This window comes from Vigna angularis, chromosome 3, assembly GCF_016808095.1.
Source record: "Vigna angularis cultivar LongXiaoDou No.4 chromosome 3, ASM1680809v1, whole genome shotgun sequence".
Lineage (NCBI taxonomy): Eukaryota > Viridiplantae > Streptophyta > Magnoliopsida > Fabales > Fabaceae > Vigna > Vigna angularis.
In genome coordinates this window covers 13,256,036-13,277,936 of record NC_068972.1, presented here as the reverse complement: position 1 = coordinate 13,277,936, position 21,901 = coordinate 13,256,036, and the positions used below count along the sequence as shown (strand labels likewise).

The following is a 21,901-nucleotide window of genomic DNA, read 5'->3' as shown; positions in this document are numbered from 1 at the left end:
TTCTCAAAGGTGAAAACCATGAATCGGGATTCTCTTATTTCTTGACCGGAAAACTTGGGATGCCCCTCTTTAACGCCGTCGGTCGAGAGCTCACCGTGAACGCTCTTATCAGGGAGGTTTTCAAGCTTGAAAACCAAATTCCCTTTTATGTTTTCAAGCAGATCAGTGGAGTCAACAACAACGAAATTCATTCAGATTCTATGAGTCTTTCCCTCGCTTCAAGCATGAAAAATTTCTGTAAAAAAGAATGCCCATTTGTCAACTTAAAAGAGCTCCCTGATCGTGTTGCCCTAGAAGGGTATTATCATTTGTTGGACCTCATGTACCATTTAGTTGTTCCTAACCATCAGTCTGAACCTGTATCCCAGCCGGACTCTAAGGTCGAGGCTCAGGATGAACCCGAGGACGAGCCGCAGGTTCCGGCAGAGGCTCCGACTGAGGTTCAGGGTGAAGATCCGGCTGTTGAGACTGAAACCAAGGCTGAGGATAATGTAGCATGCTTTTCCATATGCTACAGAATACTGCTGTTCTTGGTGGCTACATGCATTGTTATCTGGTTTATGATTACGGTCGTTCTGAAGCTGTTCTTATGGGTGATAACTTCTATATTCCGTAAGATTCAACGGGTGTTAGGTTTTTTATTCAGTGTGGTTCTGAAGGCGTTACGCCCTCTATGGGGCGTGGTAGTGGGATTGGGGAAACGCTTGAACCCTGCGCTTTGCTGGTTACACGCTGCCCTAACCAAGTTGGAAGGTAAAGTCAACCATCCGATCCTGAAGCCTTTGACACAAGCGGTTGGACGTCTTGAAGTTATCACGGCAACGATTGAATCAGCAGAATCAGGTGTTCCACGGGTTGTGATGATTCCATCTGTGAAAGAACTGAACGAAGCTGGGATTTTGTTCCGACCGGCTGAAAGTGGCATCTCATCCATTGATTTCGATGAAGGAAAGTGCGTATTTTACTTGCCTTGCATGAGATTGGATGTGAACTCGGAAGTGATAATCAGAAACCTAGTGGCTTACGAGACGTTGATAAAATCCAGTACCCCATTGGTGTTCACGAGGTACGTTGAGTTAATGAGAGCGATTATAGACACTCCTGAGGATGTGAAGATTTTGGTTGACAGCGAAATCATTCATAGCGAGTTGAGGAATGAAGTTATGGCGGACATTTTCAATAGGATGAACAAGCCGATTAGGGCTACGAAGACTCCGAATTTGGATAAAGTGATTTACAAAGTTAACGCCATGTTCGACAGCAAAGAGAAGCATAAAAGGGTTGTGTCCAAGTATACATCTGGATCATTCTTAACAGCCATTGGAGGTCTCTTATTTTTGGCTTTTACGGCTCTCCAAACTTATTGCACCGTTCTCAACTGCTCTTCTTCGTCCAGACTTGTTCAATTTCCTACTCATTTCGATGATTATGGTAGAAATCACTATTTCATAAGCTCTTTCTAACTTTGAATAATTGCAAGTTCAAGTAGTTCTACTTCATGGTTCTTGAATAATATGTATTACCATTTTTTCTAGCACTTATTTTCCTACACATTTTTTCTTCTTTTTTCACATTTATTTGTTACTTAAATTTTGAAAAATAATACTTCAATTCCTAAAATTGATTGCGATTTTTTACTATTATAATGAATATAATATATGGTAGTGGTCCTATGGCTCTGAAGCCTGTGGGAATGCAGTCTGATAACTGATATGAAATGTCCAATGGTGTCAGGGCACGAGTGCTCGAATGGTGTCATAAGGTGGAACCAATTTTAGCGGGTAATTTGAAATTTGGAATCCGGGTCCCACATATGTTTAAATTTTTTCACGGTTCAAAAACACTATTATAAATTTATTTTATTCTTATAATTTTTTAATTTTTAAAATGTTAAGTCAGTGAGTAAATTCTACCGTACATTACCAATTAAGTGGTCCATGGGTGGACCACAGTTACACACCGTTGATATAATACACCGTTGATCGTATGGAGACTTAATGTCGTTTAGTGATGAGGATGTAGTTCATGAATTACCGAATGAGTTTTATATAAATTTTTCGAAAACTATAAATTTTAATTTTGCGATGTAAGTTCATAAACAAAAAAATATTTAATTTTATTTATTTTCTAAACATGGAATATTAACTACTTATCATTAAAAAAATATAATTACGATGAGTAAATTTTTTTGATAAAAATCAAAATTCGTTGGTAAATAAAAATTATTTGTGATTGACTAATAATTAATAATATCTTTAGTGACTGTAATGTTCAAGAACAATTTAAACTATAATTTATAAATTAATTATAATTTTGTATTTATAATAAGGACTTATACCGTCCAGGGTCATCTTGACTCACATTCGAGCTTGGCCCAAGTTCATAATGCAATTTTATTGTTTACAAAATACGTACGTATCTTTGTAAAATTTCGAATTATCTTTTCAGTTATTAACTTTGTAATTTTTTATTATATTTTTATCTCGGTAATTTTTAAGTTTTTATCTTTGTATTCTTTTATATGGAAAATAAAAATTATTTTTAATCATTTTACTTATAAATAAAACACTAATTTTCATGATCAAGATGAAACTATTTTGGTCTAAGTGTTTTTTTATTTAAATTAAAAAATTTCTTTACATGTTTTGTTTTCGATTTAAACTATGATTTATAAATCAATTAATTATAAATTTGTATTCATCCTAGATGTTATTTTAGATATTAATAATTTTTAATTTATAAATTATTATTTAAATTAATCACTATAATAATTTCTTATTTTTGTTTCTAAAATTAATTGTTATTTAATAATTTTATTATAGTGTGATATTATTGAATATTAAATACATTTTTAATTACATCAATCATTGATAAATTTCAACCAAAATTAATATAATTAAAACTTTTATATTAAGATTATATATATTTTTTATACTACAAACGAAATAAAAGAGAAATTTTCTTTGAGAAAGCTAATGATGTATGTTTGAAAGTCTCCCTGTTGAACCTTTAAAACCATCTTCTTCCTCTACTCAGTTACCGTGTTAGGCGGCTAAGTTGGCGCTTTGTATACACTCACAACACTGTTTTTCTTCTTCTTTGCGCACGCGATTTATTGCTGTTCAGATTCACTTCTCCTCTACTTCTAGTTTCTCCTAAATAATCACAATTCATGATTCTAAAAAATATTGATACAAATTCTTTTCAACATGGTTTTTAAAATTCTTACTTTTAATTTATAAAAATATTTTATTTTACTCTTTTTTATGTGTTAGAAACAATCATTTATCCCAACTAGTCCATTATATGTTTTGATTACCGAAACAAAAGTGAAACCTCCAAGGGAGAAGCTTACAACTTAAAAAGAAATTATAAACATTAAGTTGCATCAATTAAATATTAAGCTTATTCATAATTATGTTTTTTAAATTATTATTATGTGTGTTTTTGATTATGAGGTTGAGTTCCTACAGTTCAAGAGTGTTTTTGAAGGTTCAAATACTTGTTGTCTTTATATTGTTAGTCATTTGGGTCATTTATATATATATATATATATATATATATATAACAATTATTAAATGTGTTAGATCATTATATTTTATTAGTCAATTTTATAAAGTGATTTAATTAAGATAAATATAGTTAAGGATATATTTGTCATGAAAGAATATTGTGTAGAGACCAACAATAATTTTAATTTGTTGAAGGGTCAAATTATAATTATTGAAACTAAAAAATATTGTCAGAGCTTATTTAAAGGGTTGTATTATTCTTGTTTCTTTCTCTTTATCCCATCAGAAGAAAAAATCCAGAAAGAACCTAAGGTGCTTTAGAGAGGGAATATCATAGAACTCAGGTTATTTATTCATTGTTTCCAATGTCTAATAGTACGCTTATGCTTTAATGTTATAAGGGTATTGGAAACTGCTTTGATTAAATCATTTATTGCTTATTAATCTGTCAATTATAAATTTTTCTAACATATATCACCAAGGTTATTTATAGAAAATATTGATATCAAAGTCAGTAAAATTTAGTAGAAAAATCAATTAATGCGTATTAAATGTCATCGCTAATTTTTTTACCTCAAATTTTTGTATTTATAGATTTTGGAATGAGTTTTGAGTTAGTAAAACTCTAATTATACCCTAATTGATAGTAATCATGTTTTGATTGAAGAAAGTTAGGATTAATTTTCTTATATCCTCACCATCTTAGCAGTTGATCATTCTGACTTTTTTTCTTAAAAAGAAAAGATAATACAGGGAAATATTATTTCCTTATTGTCAAATTAATTTCGAAGCAAAATCCTATCAAATCACAACAGTATATTAGAGTAATAAGCATTAATAAATTAAGTTTAATTTATAACTTATGTTAGACGCCTTATGACAATATTAATAAGCAGTGATGTTATCTAATATAATAAAAATATGTTGTTTAAATTGTTAGTTCCTTTTATTTTAACTTTGATGTGGATGATTCTATACTATTTTTGGGTTTTAGAACCAACCCGACATCGTGCTAAAATTTAAAATCCTGAAAAGTAGGTAACAAAGATTAGTTTATTTATATTCAGACAAATTCGTAATAAAGGGAATGCAAACAAAGTCCAATAATGAATACAACTAACGACTTTAAATTATTGTGAGAGTGTTGATATCATATAAATGACGAAGGATTTTATTAATAATTGTAAAGTTTGTATTTGGAGAAGTTGCTTTGTGCAAATAATTCTAAAATTTTGTCTGTGTATCTTAGCCAATAGGCAACTAGCTATTAATAACTGTTTTCTTAAATCTTAAAATAATAACACTTGTATTGATTTATTAGTATATTATATATTGTTTTTTTTAAATTATACTAAAAATCAATAGCATTGCATTGTATTTTAAAATTAATTACGATAATGTCAGAACACTTAATAATATTTTCTTTGTGCAACGTAAGAATCTACGAGTGAAATAATTAATCTAATTGCGAACATTGTCTATTTTTAAATTTTTGTCTCCTTAATTACCTAGAAAAAAAAACATTTTTTAGTCAACAACTTGATATTTACTCATGAAAGTTCACATTTGTCTTAAAGAAAATCCGTCTATATCCGAACTCGTTCTTTTAAGGTTAGGTAAACTGATCAAAATTAAAAATATTAATAATGTATCACACATTTTTTTTCATTCAACGAAATGTGTTAAAAATTATAAAACTATGTGATTTTTTCTTTGGTTTAACAAATCTTAATTCTTCTATTAGGCAATTTTAGTAAATTTTAAACAATAAAATAGTATATTTGAGCAATCATATATTTGGATGGAAATTGATATTTAAAATAAATTAATAAAAAATTCCATGATTAACACATTAGTATTTTAGTTATATATAAGTTAAAAAAAACTAATATATATTATTATATTATTAAAATAAGCTGTTAGGTGAATGTTTTTAGAGTACTAAAATAACACTTTTTTTTTTGTATTTTTAAATACCTAAATATGTATAAAAAATATAATAAAAAGTCATTTTATTAATTATTATAATTATATAATAGAAATATTTTCGATATCTATTTTTTTGACTGACTGATTATATATAGTTTCGCATAGATTATGAACACTAAAAAAATTGCAACACAAATGTGAAAGGTAAAACAAAAATCATTTGGCTATTAACGTTATCCTTTTGAGATGCTATAGACATACTTTTCATTTTAAAAGAAGACGAAGACCCTAACCTCGGAGTTTTATAATCATACAAAGTGAACGCATGATTAACGAGGCAGTAAAAAATTATGAACTTGCCTTATAAAGAAAGACCAAAGACTTTCCCTTCATTTGCTTAAAAACATTAAAGAGTAGTAATACAATACATTCATATGACACGGCCGACTTACTATTTTTTTTTAAAAAATTACATTCTGATTGAGGGTAAAAATGGGAGAAGGTTTCGTTCTTATTTCGGTTGTGAATGAAAAAAAAAATTACTACTCTTTGTTTTATGGTTTGCGAACCAACTTTGTATTTCTAAACCCTAGCTTCTGCAAAACCCTCTCTCCCCACCCGAGCTTACGATCCCTATAAGGATCTTGATGCTCCAATTCGAAACCTTTACCACCTCCCAACCTCGCCGGAGTTCCTCTTCGTTGAAGAGGCCCGCCGCAAGCGCCGCTCATGGGGCGAGAACCTCACCTTCTACACCGGATGCGGCTACCTGGCCGGAGCCGTTGGCGGTGCGGGCTTAGGACTCGTTGAGGGCGTCAAGGCCTTCGAGTCCGGGGACACAATGAAGCTTCGAATCAACCGCGTCCTGAACGCGGCGAGACACTCGGGTCGGGTCTGGGGAAACCGGGTCGGGATACTAGGGTTACTCTACGCCGAAATCGAGAGCAGAATCGAGGCGGCAAGAGACGCGGACGACGTATGAAATAGTGTCCCAGCGGGCTCTGCACCAGCGCACTGTACCGGGCGGCGAGAGGGGTGAGATCAGCGACAGTAGCCGGAGTGGTGGGCAGCGCTGTGGTGGGAGTGGTCGTGGCGGGGAAGCAAGCGTTGAAACAATATGTGCCTATATAAAAGAAAGATCATCACCCGGTTAGAGTGCGAAACAAAACCTCTAATATCTTTTAATTATATCAAACTTTGAGGGATAAAGAAATAACATAGATTACAGTGTTAGAAAATGATTGTAATAGTTATGTCAAATACGATAGTGTTGATGGTAGTGACTGAGCATCTTTTGCAGGTTGCAGAGTATTGCTTTCATGCCATGTTTTTTCACTTTTACTATGACTGAGGATTCTAGTGTGTAATTTATTGAGTCACCTTGTGATGAATATAGTTTGTGATGCCACTAAAAAAATTGTGATTCTTTTGCCTCTTTTTATGTGATGGGCTTTGCTGGATATGATTTTGAGTGAATACCAAACCTCATCTTGTGTTTCATTGGTTTGCTGGAAACATTTTGGACCGAAAAATCTCATTTTGAATGTGGTTTTTTGTGTGACTGAGATATCATATTGGAGTTCATTATAGTAAATTTTGTTAAACTTATGGTACTGCATAAATATATAGTTTCATCTGTGAGGGATGCGATGGAATTCTTACATAGATTAAAAGTATATCTTATTTTTCAAACCAATTTTATGAGTAAAGTTGATTATGGCTTGTAATTAGTGATGATGTTTACTCTTTTATGTTTGAATTTATGTGCACAAAAGAAGCAGTTTTGAGAGTCAAGAAAGTATTGTGGTTATAATTTATAAATGTGTTTTTGTTGAGAAAATCAATGGTGTTGCTTGGGTTTTTGATAAAATGGATTCCTAAATAAACCTACGATAGGATGGGGAATTTTATGAAAAGCTTGTGGCAAAGCTATCTATGTTCAGACTTTTTAGATGAAAGTAAAGCAAAGGCATCATGGAGATGGCCTAAGAGGAAAAGCATAATCTTGGATGTGGCAAAGGGGTTGGCCTATTTGCAGTATGGAGTTCAACCTATAATTTTGCATAGGGATATCAAAGCCATCAATTTTGCAGAGGGATATCAAACCTGCAATCAGTAGTTGGGGATTTAAGGTTTGAAAAAAAAAATTAACAAATTAATCTATGTAAAACACTGTGCTGTTTGCTATATTAAAATAAAATTCTACAGAAAAATGGTTGTTGTTTTAGAATAAAATTCTGCAGAAAATGGTGCGGTTTTGACATAAAAATGCTGCAGAAAATTGCTGTTGTTTTATACTACAATTTTGCAGAAACCTTTGCTGTAAAACCTCCATAAAAACTTTGTTGTTTGCTGCCAAAAAGCCTGTCTGTTAACTATTATAAATGCTGTAAATTCCTTGCTGTTTTTACACCAGAAAAGTCTTTCTATTGGGTTAAAAATCCTGTATAAAACATTGCTGTTTGTTGTTGTTTTGGCTGTTGTTACTATCGTAAAATCCTTGTGTTTTTAGTATAAAAGTGCTACAGAAAAAAATTCCTTCCTGTTTTGGTTAAGAAACTTGCATAAAAGACTCATTGTAATTGCTGTAAAATCACATGTACATAAGTTTAGCATTGACCATGGCTGTTGGATTAACGTGCATGAAATGTGATGTTAATAGATGTGGTGGTTTAAATAGGTGATTTATATATATGAAATTGGCTGTTCGAAAACTGAGTTCATTTGAGCAAATAAACAATTCTTGTTGTTAATCTTAGATGATGGATTGCTAGAAATTAAAGGTTATCATGTGAGAATGGATCATGATGATATTATATGCTATGCTAGTATGGTTTTACAGAGTTATATGGTATAATTGTAATGTTTTATGTTGATTAGTGTATAATAGAATTAGTGACAAACTTTAAATGTTATGCTAAAATAGTCAAAGTGATATTATTGTTTAAAATATTAATTGATTTACTAATTTTATGGATGCAATTTAATTGATTGTTGTTACTGCACCAGAAACTTTATTGTTTTAACATTAAATTGGTGCAGAAAATTGTTTGTTGTTTTGATTAGAATGCTACAAAAAATTGTTTGCTGTTTTGATGCTGTTACTGTAGAAAACTTATTTGCTGTTTGGGTTAAAATTGTTGCAGGAATTCTGTACTGTTTGAATTAAAATTCTGTACTGTTTGGGTTAAAATGCTGTTTGGGTATGCATTTAAGAATTGAATTAAAATGTATTTGAATTGTTGCTGGTTGGGTATGTTGGATGGATGACCAAAAAATTTTAATGTTACATGTTTTAGCTTGATAAAACTATGATCATTGTCCTGTAAAACTTAAAATGCATACTCCATATCTGTCCACAACCACTGAAGTTCTATTAAATAGGTGAGTGATTACAAGTTTTATTTGCAAAAGAATATATTTTTGTGTTGCCCAGGAGGTTGTTGAAGTTATTTAATGTTTGGATTTATATTTGTCATCTTACTTGAATTTGACTTCTTCTTCCGATTGAATTATTTAACTTTATACCCATTTTAATTTCATGAGATAGCATAATGGTTTGTAATGTTAACTGTGAAGTAATTGTTTCCAGAATGGTCATTTAAAATAAAAATTCAAAATTAACGGTGCAGTAAGTGGTTATTTGGTCATTCGTATGTGGTTAGTTCTTATACTGGTTATGAGCATCTAAAAAAATGATTAAGTTCATTATCAAGCATGATATTAATTAGCCCAATAAGTAGTAATTATTCTTCTATTGAATTGTTTTAGGAGAAGTACAGACAGTGACCATATGATAAAAGGTTTATGTATATGTTTATTTCAATATAATTTATGATAAAAGGTTTTTAAGTCTAATATTTAACAAGAGTATTGTTATTGCAGGAACAATTACAAGTTGTGCAACAACAGATGGTTTGTCGGTGGGTATTACACGAAGATAATGCTCATCGCAGTATAGTATTGAAGAAATGTGGGATGCTTTAGGCATTGATTAATTCATGAAGTAGGACAACATGATCAAGTTGAATACATTGAAGTATGGGAACAGATATTGAACATAATGTACATATTTTAGGTTGTTTAGTTTCTGTAATGAAGAATATGTTGTAATGTTTAATGTTTATGAATTTTATGATTGATTATAAAATGCTTTATGGATGAAAATTTAAGTTTGGTTATTCATAAAAGTTTGGATGACAATCATATTGATGAAATCTGTCCTAAGAAATGTGATGATTGATATTAAATTAAACCACTTTTATTGTTGTACATAACCTCTTTCAAAAATAACCACATAGGACTTACTAGATAACCATTTCCTGCACCAAAGAAATGTGGTCATTCAGATTTAATAAACCTCTTTTATTCTTGTACAAAATACTTTTCAGAAATAACCACATAAAACATAGTAGATAATCACTTACAACACTAAAGAAATGTGGTCATTGAGATTGAAATCTAACCTCAAAAACCACAACATTTGTTGTTCATAAGAAATTGAGTGTAAAACCACATAACACCTATTATATAACCACTTACTACACCAAAAAAATGTGATCATTGATATTGAATTTAACCACTTTTATTGTTGTACATAACCCTTTTAAAAAATAACCACATAAGACTTAGTAGATAACCACATACTGCACCAATATATTTGATGAAATCTAACCTAAAAAACACAACATTTGTTGTTCATAAGAAATTGAGTGTAAAACCACATAACACCTATTATATAACCACTTACTACACCAAAAAAATGTGATCATTGATATTGAATTTAACCACTTTTATTGTTGTACAAAACATCTTTAAAAAATAACCACATAGGATTGAGCAGATAACCATATACTGCACCAATATATTTGATGAAATCTAACCTCAAAAACCACAACATTTGTTGTTCGTAAGCAATTGAGTAAAATACCACTTAGGCATGAGTACATAAGTACTTACTGCACTAATAAATGTGATCATTGATATTGAATTTAACTACTTTATTATTGTTTATTTGTACATAACTACCTTAACAAATAACCACATAACACTTAAGACACAACCACTTACTGGACCAATGCTTGTGAAATCATTTTTTCACTTACTTGTGCCATTTATCTTTGATTTTTGCAGGATGTTCATAATTATTTACTTTAATCATTGTACTTCGTTGTGCTATGGACTGCAACATTGGGTGCAATTTATTTCGTTATTAATCATTTCGTCAGTTGTACAAAACCACTTTAATATATAACATCTTTAACCATTTACTATACGAATTTGTCAATTTTTTTTATATCACAACATCATATAAAACTTAGAACATAACATACATGACATTACCACTTAATGCAACAACACATTCATGAAACTAACTTTAGTACTTCACTAATTGTACTACATAACAAAGTCGTGTAACCACACACAATATTCAAAAATGACAAGGATAAAATTGAAATACAAATCAACAAATTATGAAAGTCCTCAATTTGTTTTACTTTTAATTGTTCTTGTTTGATCCACTGCTTTCATGTTTGTCGTTGTAAACAGGTGAAATCAATTTGCTAAGGATGTCATCAACGGAACGTGTTGGAGGCTTTTGGTAACAATTGGTATTGATAGACATACTAGGTCATCACTTCGGCAACCAATATCACTTGCAAAAACCTGCACATACGGGGAGTATCATTCAAAGTGATAAAAAAAGTTCAAAAAATATATAACACCACAATAATTCTTTGTTAAAACTGCATTAGCCTCTTTAAAAATCTGTGCTTGAATGTAATTGTTTATCCTACTAAGTATCCTATCCATCTTTCCAATAAATGTACATCTCTTTAAATTTCCTCCTTATTGGTGTGCCTAAAAGATTAAAAATGCATGCGGTATCAATCAGGATACAACCACCTTAGTTATAATTGTAGCTAAAGGATAAATATTTCTATATTGTTACTTGGTTGATATGTGACCATTCCCAATGGTTATGTGCTTGTGGAGAACAATTAACTTCCAATAAAGCACTTCATATCATCAAGCATGATGGAAACACGAAAATTAGTACACTTAGAGCAACCAATAAATTTCTATAACTTATTTTAGTTGTTCCTACTTTATGAAAGCAGAGTAAATCTACCACGACAACTTCAGATGGCCATACAACCTGTTAAAAAGAATCACAACACATGTAACCAGAATCAATTAAAACAACACAGCATATATACTTCCAATTTCCAATCCACAAATTAAAACACTAACACGCACATGATACTTCCAATACTTTCAACCCTCTTCAATTTCACCACCCACAAAAATCTATACGCACATTCTATTAACACTAAAGCCACTCCAGTATCCAACTTAATATTCTCCCTTGATATGACGCTCTTGAATTCTTAAGAGTGTTTCTCCCCTTTTTCAAATTTCAATTCCTAAGTTGTTATTCACAAATGGAAGGGCAAAATTCACAAATATAAACCATTTACCAAGAGAATATTTATTGTATATACTTAAGACATAAAAGTGAAGATACTTCTTCATTTTATACACTTCTAATTAATCCAAACATAATTATCCAAGTGTGAGAAATTCATTAATAACTGTGTTTACAGTTGTTAGCAACCCTAGGTCAAATAAATATGAAATGCATGACGATATGTCAACAGAGAAAAAGAAAAGGATTATTTATGATAAGGGAAAAATGAAGAACCTGTCCAGTATTTGCTTCCTCCTCTCCGACAACCAACATGTACTTGTACTGAGCTAATTGTGCTTCTCGTACCTGCAAAATGTCACAACTTCAATTTAAAGACATTTCTCTTCAATCAAGAAACAGCTTTCAATTACAGATTTACTAAACATTTAGTATACAAAATTTTTGATAAAAAATAAAATCCCCAAATATTAAAAGACACAAAACGACTATTAAAGTTGTTTGATATAATAAGTTATAAAACTGATACCAAGTCATTTCGGAGACTAAACTAGTTTAGTTGCATTTAAATGAATTAGAATACTTTACTTAAGGTTCCAAATATATAACAACTTGAATAAAATTCATTACAAGTAACAGCTTTTAAAATATTACAATAGAATAATACATACACTTTGGTATCGTACAAGGTACAAAATCTAGTAATTACAAATATGATATTTTTCCCTATTTCCTATTTCCAAAATATTGTACAAGGTGGAATTTTAATGAGCCTTTTGTAAAAGTAGAAAGATATATATAGCAGTACAAGTATCCTAACAAATTACAAACAGATAATAAAAAGTCAATAGCCTGTTTGATTTAAGAAATGATTCATGCCTTTGCTAATGATTACAAATATGATATATTTCCCTGTTTCCTATTTCCAAAATATTGTACAAGGTGGAATTTTAATGATCGTTTTGTAAAAATAGAAAGAATTCTGAAAAACCAAACACACTCTAAGATATTCAACTATTCAAGGAGATTGCTCGAACTTTGTGATCAGATTACAGCTGGAAGTTTATTTAAAAATGTATGAGATGGACTGAACAAAATTTAGTAACAAAATCAAACTGCTTCAACGGTTTCAACATGATACAGAAAAGCTCAGAAATAAACAAGGAAAAGCCAATTATGAGCGTACTAGACAGTTAATTTATAGGCATGAAAAAAATACAGGTGCTGCCACAAGATATGTCAGTACAACATTTGTATCATTTAATAGGTATAAGCAAATATATCAAAGAATAAAGCATAAAATTCAGAGTTGCTTAACTGTAGTGCATAAGATAATGATTTTCCAGACACTGGACATACAATTGCTTGAAGAGGACTGAGCCAGAAAGGCCATTTACCCTTGTAGTGCTCTAAAAGTATGGCAAACATGTGTTCAACAGATCCTAGAATTACTCTATGTATCATTACAGGTCTCTCAATTTTGGCTTCATCCTCAGCAGAGAATTCCAACTTCAAACGATCAGGAAGCTGGAAGTTAAGCTGCTAGTAACCACATTCACCTAGCTATTACATGACAAGTTATCCAAAACTAAATCATGTGAACACAAATCTATCTGAGCGTGGCAAACCTGCAAAGTTGCACACTGAAATTTCTTACTTAATGCATCAGATACACTGATGTCTATCTTTGGTCCATAAAATGCCCCATCCCCTTCATTCAACAACTGCAAGGTTTTACACAGAATATAAGCACAAAGATAGTAAAGCTTTCAAATGTCACATTCCACAGAAAATAATAAAACATTATGAAAATAAAAAATGGAGTGTGTAGATGCGAGTGAAAACCCTTCACCCATATCAACATAAAGATGAAGAGAAGAAATGGGTGCTGTCATACACAAAATGAAACTGCCAACATAAGCAAATTGGAGGATATGATGCAGAGAGGAATCAAGGGCGAATTGGAGGAATGTGCCTGTAGTAGAGCATTTGGTGTTTTCGAAACTGAATCAAAAAAAAAACTCTCTATCTCACGCCCTTGCCCCTTTACTCTAGGGTTTTCGAAAATGAATCAAAAAGAAAATGAAAGATAGAGAAATGATGACAAAACAAGAAAGGAATAGAAAGGGGACAAACCTAATGCTTCGCACTTCGCCGGTTCCAACTCTTCTGATCACCGATCACGTCCAGCCTGTGGCAGCCATGCAGTTCTCCTTTTTTTTTTTCTCGCTCTCTCTCAACCCTAACCCTAGACTTCCTCTTCCAAGATGAAAGGATCGACTGTGAAAGGAACGAAAACTTTCAATAAACTTTTTACGCACCGCAAATGACAACTTTGCCCTTAATGACATTCAGAAAAATTGGGCCCACCCGTGTCAAATGAGTGTCAATTTCTTTAGCCGTGTGAAAGAATCATTTTTGAACATTAAATTTAAGGTTTCCTCCCACTAAATCTTTACAATGATTATTCTCTAACATACAAAAATATTTTTTACAGAAATTCTAAAAAAATTAATAAAAAAGTATATAGTGGTAGATGGTGAAATCTACCAAAAGTTGTTGAAATCTTGCGTTAAATATATTGGATTTTAAAATTGTTGGATAGATAGGACGATGATAGTATGATAATAAATAAATGACGGGGTGTGATCATGATACCAAATTCTTCAACTTAAAACTCTTTTCCATTTGTATATATATGTTGACGCCGAAGATGGAAATATCAGAGATTTGCAAAACGTAAACCATGTGGGTGTCGGAGAAAGCAGAAAACACCACAGACAACGTGGAAGTGGTAATAAATGTGGAGAAAGATGATGAAGTGTGTGTGTGCCGTGTCCCGAAATCCATGATAAGCGGTCACCCAGAAGCTTTCAGCCCTCACTTTGTGGGGCTTGGACCCTACCACCATACCCGCTTTGAGCTCACCATGACAGACGAGCTCAAGTTAGCTGCAGCAAGAAGGATCATGAACTACGCCTTCGAAATCCACCTCTCCGATGTTGAACCTTTCTACCACCAAGATACCTTAAAGTCCTATGCCCACGAGAAAGACATGCTCCTCAAGGGTATCACCATCGATGGCTTATTCTTGCTGGCTTTGCTCAACAGGAGTCTTGATGCCCAACCTCAGCAGCACACTTACTTCTTGACGGGAAAACACGGCATGCCCCTCGTCAACGCTTTTGGTGTAGAGTTGACCATCGACGCTATCACCAGGGACGTTTTCATGCTCGAGAACCAAATTCCCACCCGTGTTCTTCATCAAATCGACCAAGTCACCACCCCACACGGAATTCAATCACACGATTTGGGTGCAAAAATGTTACGTTTCTGTAAAAAGTACTGTCCACTCGCCAAGCCTGAAAGTCTCTCCAAAAACGCAGAAGAGCATTCTCATTTGTTGGATCTCATGTACCATTTGGTAGCACCTATGGCCCCCCAGACTGCAATACCTAACCCTGAGGTTGACCATGATGTTGACCCTGAGGTTGGCCCCCACCCTAAGCCAGATACAGCGACGACTGAGAAGCCTGAACCTGTGGCAGTGATGACTGACAAGCCACCCGAGTCAGTGGTAGTGAAAGCTGAGAAGCCCGACATGAGAAGCAGTAAGACAGAGAGAAAGGGATGCTGTTTCATATTCCGTTCCATATGCTTTACGATACTAACCTTTTTTATGATCATAGGCTTAATTTTGTGGTATTTGCTTCTTTTGATATGGCGAATAGTTATTGGTGTGTTACTTATTCCATATCGTATTCTAGCTGGTATTGTTAAAACAGTGGTAATAGTATTTGTGATGCTTTTCTCTTCCTTTCTCCCCGTGAGTGAGGACATGGCACGAGTAATTGGTCACATGAAGGCACCAAAATCAAAACAACCTGAAGAAGGAAAAGTTTCAACGTTGGGCAACATCTTACCTAAGAAATGGGTTGATAGAATTCGGCGGTACTTATTTGGGGACGAGGATGAACGCCCCGCTGTTACAATCCAATCCGTGACTGAACTGGATGGTGCTGGGTTTCACTTCAAACCCGCGAACAGCATCAAAGACATTAGATTCGAGGCTAGAAAGAAGGAATTGTTTTTGCCTGTTATAAAATTAGATGAGAACTCAGAGGTGATAATGAGAAACCTGGTGGCCTACGAGTCATTGACTAGATCCACCTACTTAATCTTCACTAGGTACATTGAGATTATGAGAGCTATTATAGACACTCCTGAGGATGTGAATCTGTTGGTGAAGAACGAAATCATTGTGACTAAGCTGAATGATAAAGTGGTGGCAGACCTTTTCAATGGGATGAGTACATCCATTAGGCCTACCGAAACTCCTGAACTGGAAGAAGTGATGAAGAAAGTCAAAAGGAGGTTTGAAGATAGCCAGTGGCTACACAAGCTGGTGAAATATGTGTCTTCTTCTTGGAAAATCCTCACAGCTATTGCGGCTTTTTCTTTCTTTGTTCTGAACACCGTGCAAACCTTTTGCTCTGTTTATGACTGCGCTTCTTATTTCTCCTCAAATTTGGGTAAACTTCCAGCAGTTTCGGATAATGGTTTAATAAGTTATATTTAAGGCTATCATTGTATTTCGTAATTGTACTTGGTTGTTTATGTACTTGAGTACCGTGTTTGAGTATGTCTTCAGTTTCCTTCGTTGTGCCTTCCATTTCTCTACTTATGGTGTGGATCCATTGTTTTGCTGTGGTTCCTTACCTTGGTAGACATCGTCATTCTTAGTTTATTTGACCTTTTACAAGTAAGGTATATATAATTTCCTTTTTTTGTTATTATGGTTAGGGTTAAATAAGACATTTTCCCTTTTTTTCAGGTTATTTGGGATTACTATTGGAATTGTGATATATTTAGTCATTTCATTATTTATATTGTAACAATTTCATGTTTTCTGTTTTTTTTTTACAATAAATATAGCATACGAATTTTTTTTATGATGTTTATCATTTCCTTATTATTGTCAATTAATTTTTAAAAGCAGATTCCTTAAAAATCACAACAATATATTTTAAGCATTAATCTTAAGTTTAATTTCTAGCTTATGTTAGACTTATTATGTCTATCAATAAGCAGTGATGTTAGTTAATGTAATAAAAAACTTGTATAAATTGTTATTTCATTTTATTGATATGGATATTTTCATTTTAAGATAACGTGAGTAAGATCATTATATATTCACATTATAAAAAAAATTAAATAATTACAACTGAATTCTTTAAAATTATTCTTTAAACTAAGATTATATAATGTTTTGAATAATAAAAAACATTTTAATCCAAAAATTGAATAAAATAAACACTTCAAAAAATAAAACATTTTGACAACACACTTTTTATTGTTAAGAGCCTCAATCGATAGTTAAGACTTTTAACACCCAAATGAAAAAAAAATGTAATAACACAAATCTTAGTCGTAAAATAGTTTACGATCGATTTTTAATTCGATTGCTAAATAATTATCGAAAATTCGATTTTTAATTTGGTCACGTCCAAGTATTGAGAACAAATTAATAACCAAATTGTGCTGAAAAATCGTGGTACTAATTGAACAAAACTTTACTAGATATTAAAAATAATTGCCCGGTAATGTAACCAAGATTGACTTTTAAAAATATTAAGTTGCTAATTCTTGGCTAATGAGACAAAATTTTATTAATTTTTTTAAAAAAATTCATACAAAATTTTATTAATTTAAAAAATCGGTGGATAATTTAGGTAACAACTTATAGTTTTCAGTCAATAATGAGTAAGATTTTTAATTTAAAATAGTTTTTTTACAGTTAAATTAGTGGCAAAAGATAGAAACCTTTGACTACCAATATCTTTTGATCACTAAATACAATATTAAAATATTCTAACAAGCGAAATATCAGTAACTAACTTTATGAACAAGAATTTGACCTACTTGTAAATAATATTTTGATAGGTTTATAAATAACTTTATAACTTATTTTACGGTACGATTTTTTTGGACACCATCAGATCGAACATCTAAACCGATCGACTACCTAGGCCGATTATCCAGGCCGACCATTCAGACCGACCAACTACTAGGACGACCACCTAGGTCAACCGCATGGTTAGATTATAAATGATGATAGCTCATTAAAATCCAAATGCAGGTTAATGTGTGATTGAGCTGTCATTAAGCCAGCGAAAGGTAAAGGTTCATCACCAACTAGTATAAATAAAGGTCCTAGGTATGACTTTAAGATCACGATGCAAAATATATGCATTACTTGCTGTGTCAACCGCTCGATTACATTACTAACTTAGCGTCGAAGTACCTTTGACAGGTACCTAACTTGAAGGAAGGAGGACAATTAGGGAGTCCGTCCGGTTTTCAAGACAATCTGGAGTGTTTTGAACAGCGAACGTCCAGTCTTTATATCAACCGAAAGTACTTTGAGTAACGAATATCCGGTCTTCAAGTCAACCTAGAGTGCTTTGAGCAGCGCCAGTCCGATCTTCAAGACAGCTTGAAATGCTTTGAGTAAGGGACTTCAACCCTATATCTGAAACACTTATAAATTATAAAAATTTAACCATGTTAAATAAAATCAACTCCACTATATAATGTAGAAAACAATAATACAAAAGTTATAATATACATGACATAAAACCAAAATGAAAATAATTTTGAATAAACATGCAAACTTTAAAGTCATTATACAATTAAACATACAACTAATGATTTTTTGGTTCTCTGATCAATCATCATGGTCTATATCAACTCTCCTTTTAGGAAGATTAGAAAAATCTGACATAAGATTCTTAAGCTCTCCTGTTAGGAAGATTCAGACCTCACTGGTTTTGTTTACCCTCTGAAAACCAAGATGATAAGTTGTTTTTAAAAATAAATTAAACCTTTATAAATAAAACAATAATCAATGACAATTTTCCATTGCTATTGCCATTTAGAAGAAGGATTTCTTTCTTTTCAAATTCAGAGGACGGTGGAATTCTAAAATTGGATCTTCAATTCCATGAGCTGCACATTCATCAACCCAAATAAGAAAATTAAATACTTATCAACTAAAATACATGAAATTCAATTACAAATTAAAGCACTGATATATTACTATTGCTGAATGTTAAAAAGTAAAATTAAACATTCCTTTCAATAAAATTAAATAATTACAAATTACACATTTTTATAAGATTTAATTCTTAAATCTTTCTTTTTATCCTAATTTTTTAATTCCTTTCATTTTCTCTCTTGATATTTTATTCCTTTTGCCAACTCATGCATGGAGTTTCAAGCATTGATGTGAAATTGGATGAAACGAACCTAAGGTTGTCAAATTTATTGGTTTGTGAATCTTTCCATCAAATTTAGGAAACGAGAACTAATGTGTACAACGAAATCTTAAAGTATTTTTAGCGACCAATGAATTTTCGGTAATTAATACAATATTATTATTTTTGGTAGTTAATATAATATTATTTGTCGGAACCCATTTAAAACGCACTCAGGACTCGTTTTAGTGGAGTTCACGTGTCAAGAAGGGGGCTCGACACTCAGATGACGGACGCTAGGTGTCAAGCGAAGAGATCCGAAAATCAAAAAATGAAAGGCAGGTGTCGGCAGATGAGCGGACGTTCGTTTTAAGCAAAACTGAGTTTTTGGAAAGTTTACGCCACACTCTCTGCATGCATCTTCTTCCCCAAAACTCTGAAATTCTTATTTCTCCTCCTTCTCTCTAAAAGCTCTCCCTTCTCCCTACGAAATCTCACCCTTTCTCTTCTCCGATCATCATTCAGACACCGTAGAAGCATTTACGGCATCAAGAGCTTGAGTTTGAACCGATTGGTTTTGGCTTCCGAACTGGTAAGTTCTTCTTGTCCTTAGCTGTTCGTTCTCTGGTACATGCAAACCAAGTTCCGGTTGCATGAGTTCATAGTCTCATTCTGAACCATTTTGGTATGTTGTTTGATTTTGGTTTGAAGAGTTATTCAGCGTGAGGGTAGAAGGAATTTGTAGTCAGGCGACCCTTCATTCTGACTCTAGGAACGATCATTCACTTTATAAGGTAAGGGAAGCTTATTTAATTTAATTTGTATGTTTACTGTGCTGTATGAACGTTCGTTAGTTGACTGAATGAACATGATGCATGATGGTTGATATGCTTGGATTGTATGAAGTATGAAAATGGACTATGATATTAATATATGAAAGTATGAAGATATTTGTTGAGAAATTTAATTGAGATAAATGATTATGGTATGAAATTTCTATATGAAAAAGTACTTCGTCACCGAATGGTCATCGACCGTTTGGTATTTCATAGTGAATTTGGTTAGACTTGGATTCTTTCATTTGGGAAGAATTTTAGTTGAGGACGATCGTCTTCGTTTCGAAATACTGTGCATGAACGATCATTCTGAGTAGTGTTTGGTCTTACACCAAGCGATCGTCTGAATGATGCTTGGTCTTACACCAAGCGATCATTCTGAGTAGTGCTTAGTCTTACACCAAGCGATCGTCTGAATGGTGCTTGGTTTTACACCAAGCGATCGTTCTGAGTAGTGTTTGGTCTTACACCAAGCGATCGTTCTGAATGGTGCTTGGTCTTACACCAAGCGATCGTCTGAATGGTGCTTGGTCTTACACCAAGCGATCGTTCTGAATGGTGCTCGGTCTTACATCAAGCGATCGTTCTCATTCCTTTTATAATATATCTTGATGAAAATACCGTTCGTCCAACTTCAATAGAGTTTTCCTTTTTCCGTGTTTGGTCATTGACTGACATTCGGTTTTATTGATGCTAAACTCAAATAAGCTAAGTACTCATAAGCGTTCGGTTTCTTCATGTGAATTCTTTTAAGTATTTTTCTTTGAAGTGTCCATAGTTATTGATTCCGGCCTAGAGCCTTAGTACTTGATATGGTCTTTTCGGTGTTCGGTTAGAACTCGTAAGAGTCAGTTCATCTAATTGGCTCACCTTTTAAGTAACGATCGTTCGTTCTGGTCATTCATGTTTTATATGATTGAACTCGGTTTCTTTCTCAAATCGTTAGTAATCCTCTCGGTCTTAATCTATTCTGGAACTGGAGACCTCTCTGTCTTGTTCCAAGTGTTCATTCTCGTTCTGAGTAGGATTGAACATTCGGTTTTTGGTGTCATTAATAATATTTGAACAAAGATGAAATTGAAATGATTGATAATGAAAGATGAAATTGAAATGATGGACAATGAAAGATGAAATTGAGAATGATTATGAATGAAATATGAAGAGAATGTGATATGGATTGAAATGTTTGGATTTTGAACGAGCGTTCCGGGGAGGAATGACTCATGGATGAATATTGGAATTGGTAAAGTATGACTGTGGGCATGCTAAGCTGGCGGTTCATCCTGATGTTCCGTGAGTACTCGTCCTCACGTAGAGGAGGGTAGGTCATGTGTGGGAATGGCAGGAGGTTCTAGTCCTTAAGGGTACTTTGGACAGATAGGACTAACCTCGGGTGGCAGCTGATGAGAGTATTCCAGTTACTACATCACCCGGGTGCATGAACGCCTGTAGCTACACAAATTTCATACAGTCCGGACAGTCAGTCTAGTAATAGGTTTTGTATGAAACGTATGATGAAATCTACCTTGAGTGTTTGATTGTTTCGAATGTATGATTATGCATGAATTAAATTACATAAGTTTACCCTGTGTTTCCTGTCTTGTCTTGTTTTGTACGTCCGTCTTTGTCATTGTAATGATCATCCGTGTGGATGTGAGCAGAAGGAGACGTACAGTTGGAAGAGGCGCTGGAGGAAGAAAATCTGGTGGAGGTTGAAGTTAAGACCGAATAGTAGGACGTTCGGTAAATAGTTTAGTTGTTTTAAGGTGGTCATTCGATCACCTCCCCTTTTGTTTTGAACGACCGTTCGGTGTTTGTTATTTTATAAACCGTTCGGTCAGACTTGTACTCCTGTACAGTTTAAGTTTGTAACTCTTCCTGTAAGGCCGTTCGGCCATAAACTTACATTTGGCTCTACTTTAGTGTAAGAACTGAGCT

At 33.0% G+C, this 21,901-nt stretch overlaps 1 protein-coding gene and 1 pseudogene across 6 annotated transcripts; one reads left to right on the top strand and one right to left on the bottom strand.

Moving 5' to 3' along the window:
• Positions 1–6,030: 6,030 nt before the first annotated feature.
• Positions 6,031–9,591, top strand: LOC108324708 (mitochondrial import inner membrane translocase subunit TIM23-2-like; annotated as a pseudogene).
• A 1,163-nt stretch (positions 9,592–10,754) lies between these two features.
• Positions 10,755–14,145, bottom strand: LOC108325540 (threonine--tRNA ligase, mitochondrial 1-like). Of its 6 annotated transcripts, none has more exons than XR_008248137.1 (4): positions 14,008–14,145; positions 13,190–13,595; positions 12,148–12,219; positions 10,755–11,108 (listed from the first exon to the last, which is right to left on the bottom strand). XR_008248137.1 is itself a non-coding variant. In XM_052875604.1 (4 exons), the coding sequence occupies exons 2-4, from the start codon at positions 13,333–13,335 to the stop codon at positions 10,998–11,000; spliced, it is 288 nt and encodes a 95-aa protein (XP_052731564.1). In that variant the 5' UTR covers positions 13,336–13,595; positions 14,008–14,145; the 3' UTR covers positions 10,755–10,997. The 6 variants fall into 6 exon arrangements, 2 of the variants coding, with proteins under 2 accessions (XP_052731564.1, XP_052731563.1); XR_008248135.1 differs by having other exon boundaries at positions 13,269–13,595; XM_052875604.1 differs by having other exon boundaries at positions 13,231–13,595.
• Between the last annotated feature and the right edge of the window lie 7,756 nt (positions 14,146–21,901).

What these genes read in the sequence shown, in the direction of transcription:
- LOC108325540 (XM_052875603.1), bottom strand. Translation starts at nt 13,335, where the DNA reads ATGATACATAGAGTAATTCTAGGATCTGTTGAACACATGTTTGCCATA. An exon ending in TCAGTCCTCTTCAAGCAATT is followed by an intron (nt 12,220 to 13,230) that starts GTATGTCCAGTG and finishes GACATTTTGCAG; the next exon opens with GTACGAGAAGCACAATTAGC. An exon ending in AGGAAGCAAATACTGGACAG is followed by an intron (nt 11,602 to 12,147) that starts GTTCTTCATTTT and finishes TCTTTTTAACAG; the next exon opens with GTTGTATGGCCATCTGAAGT.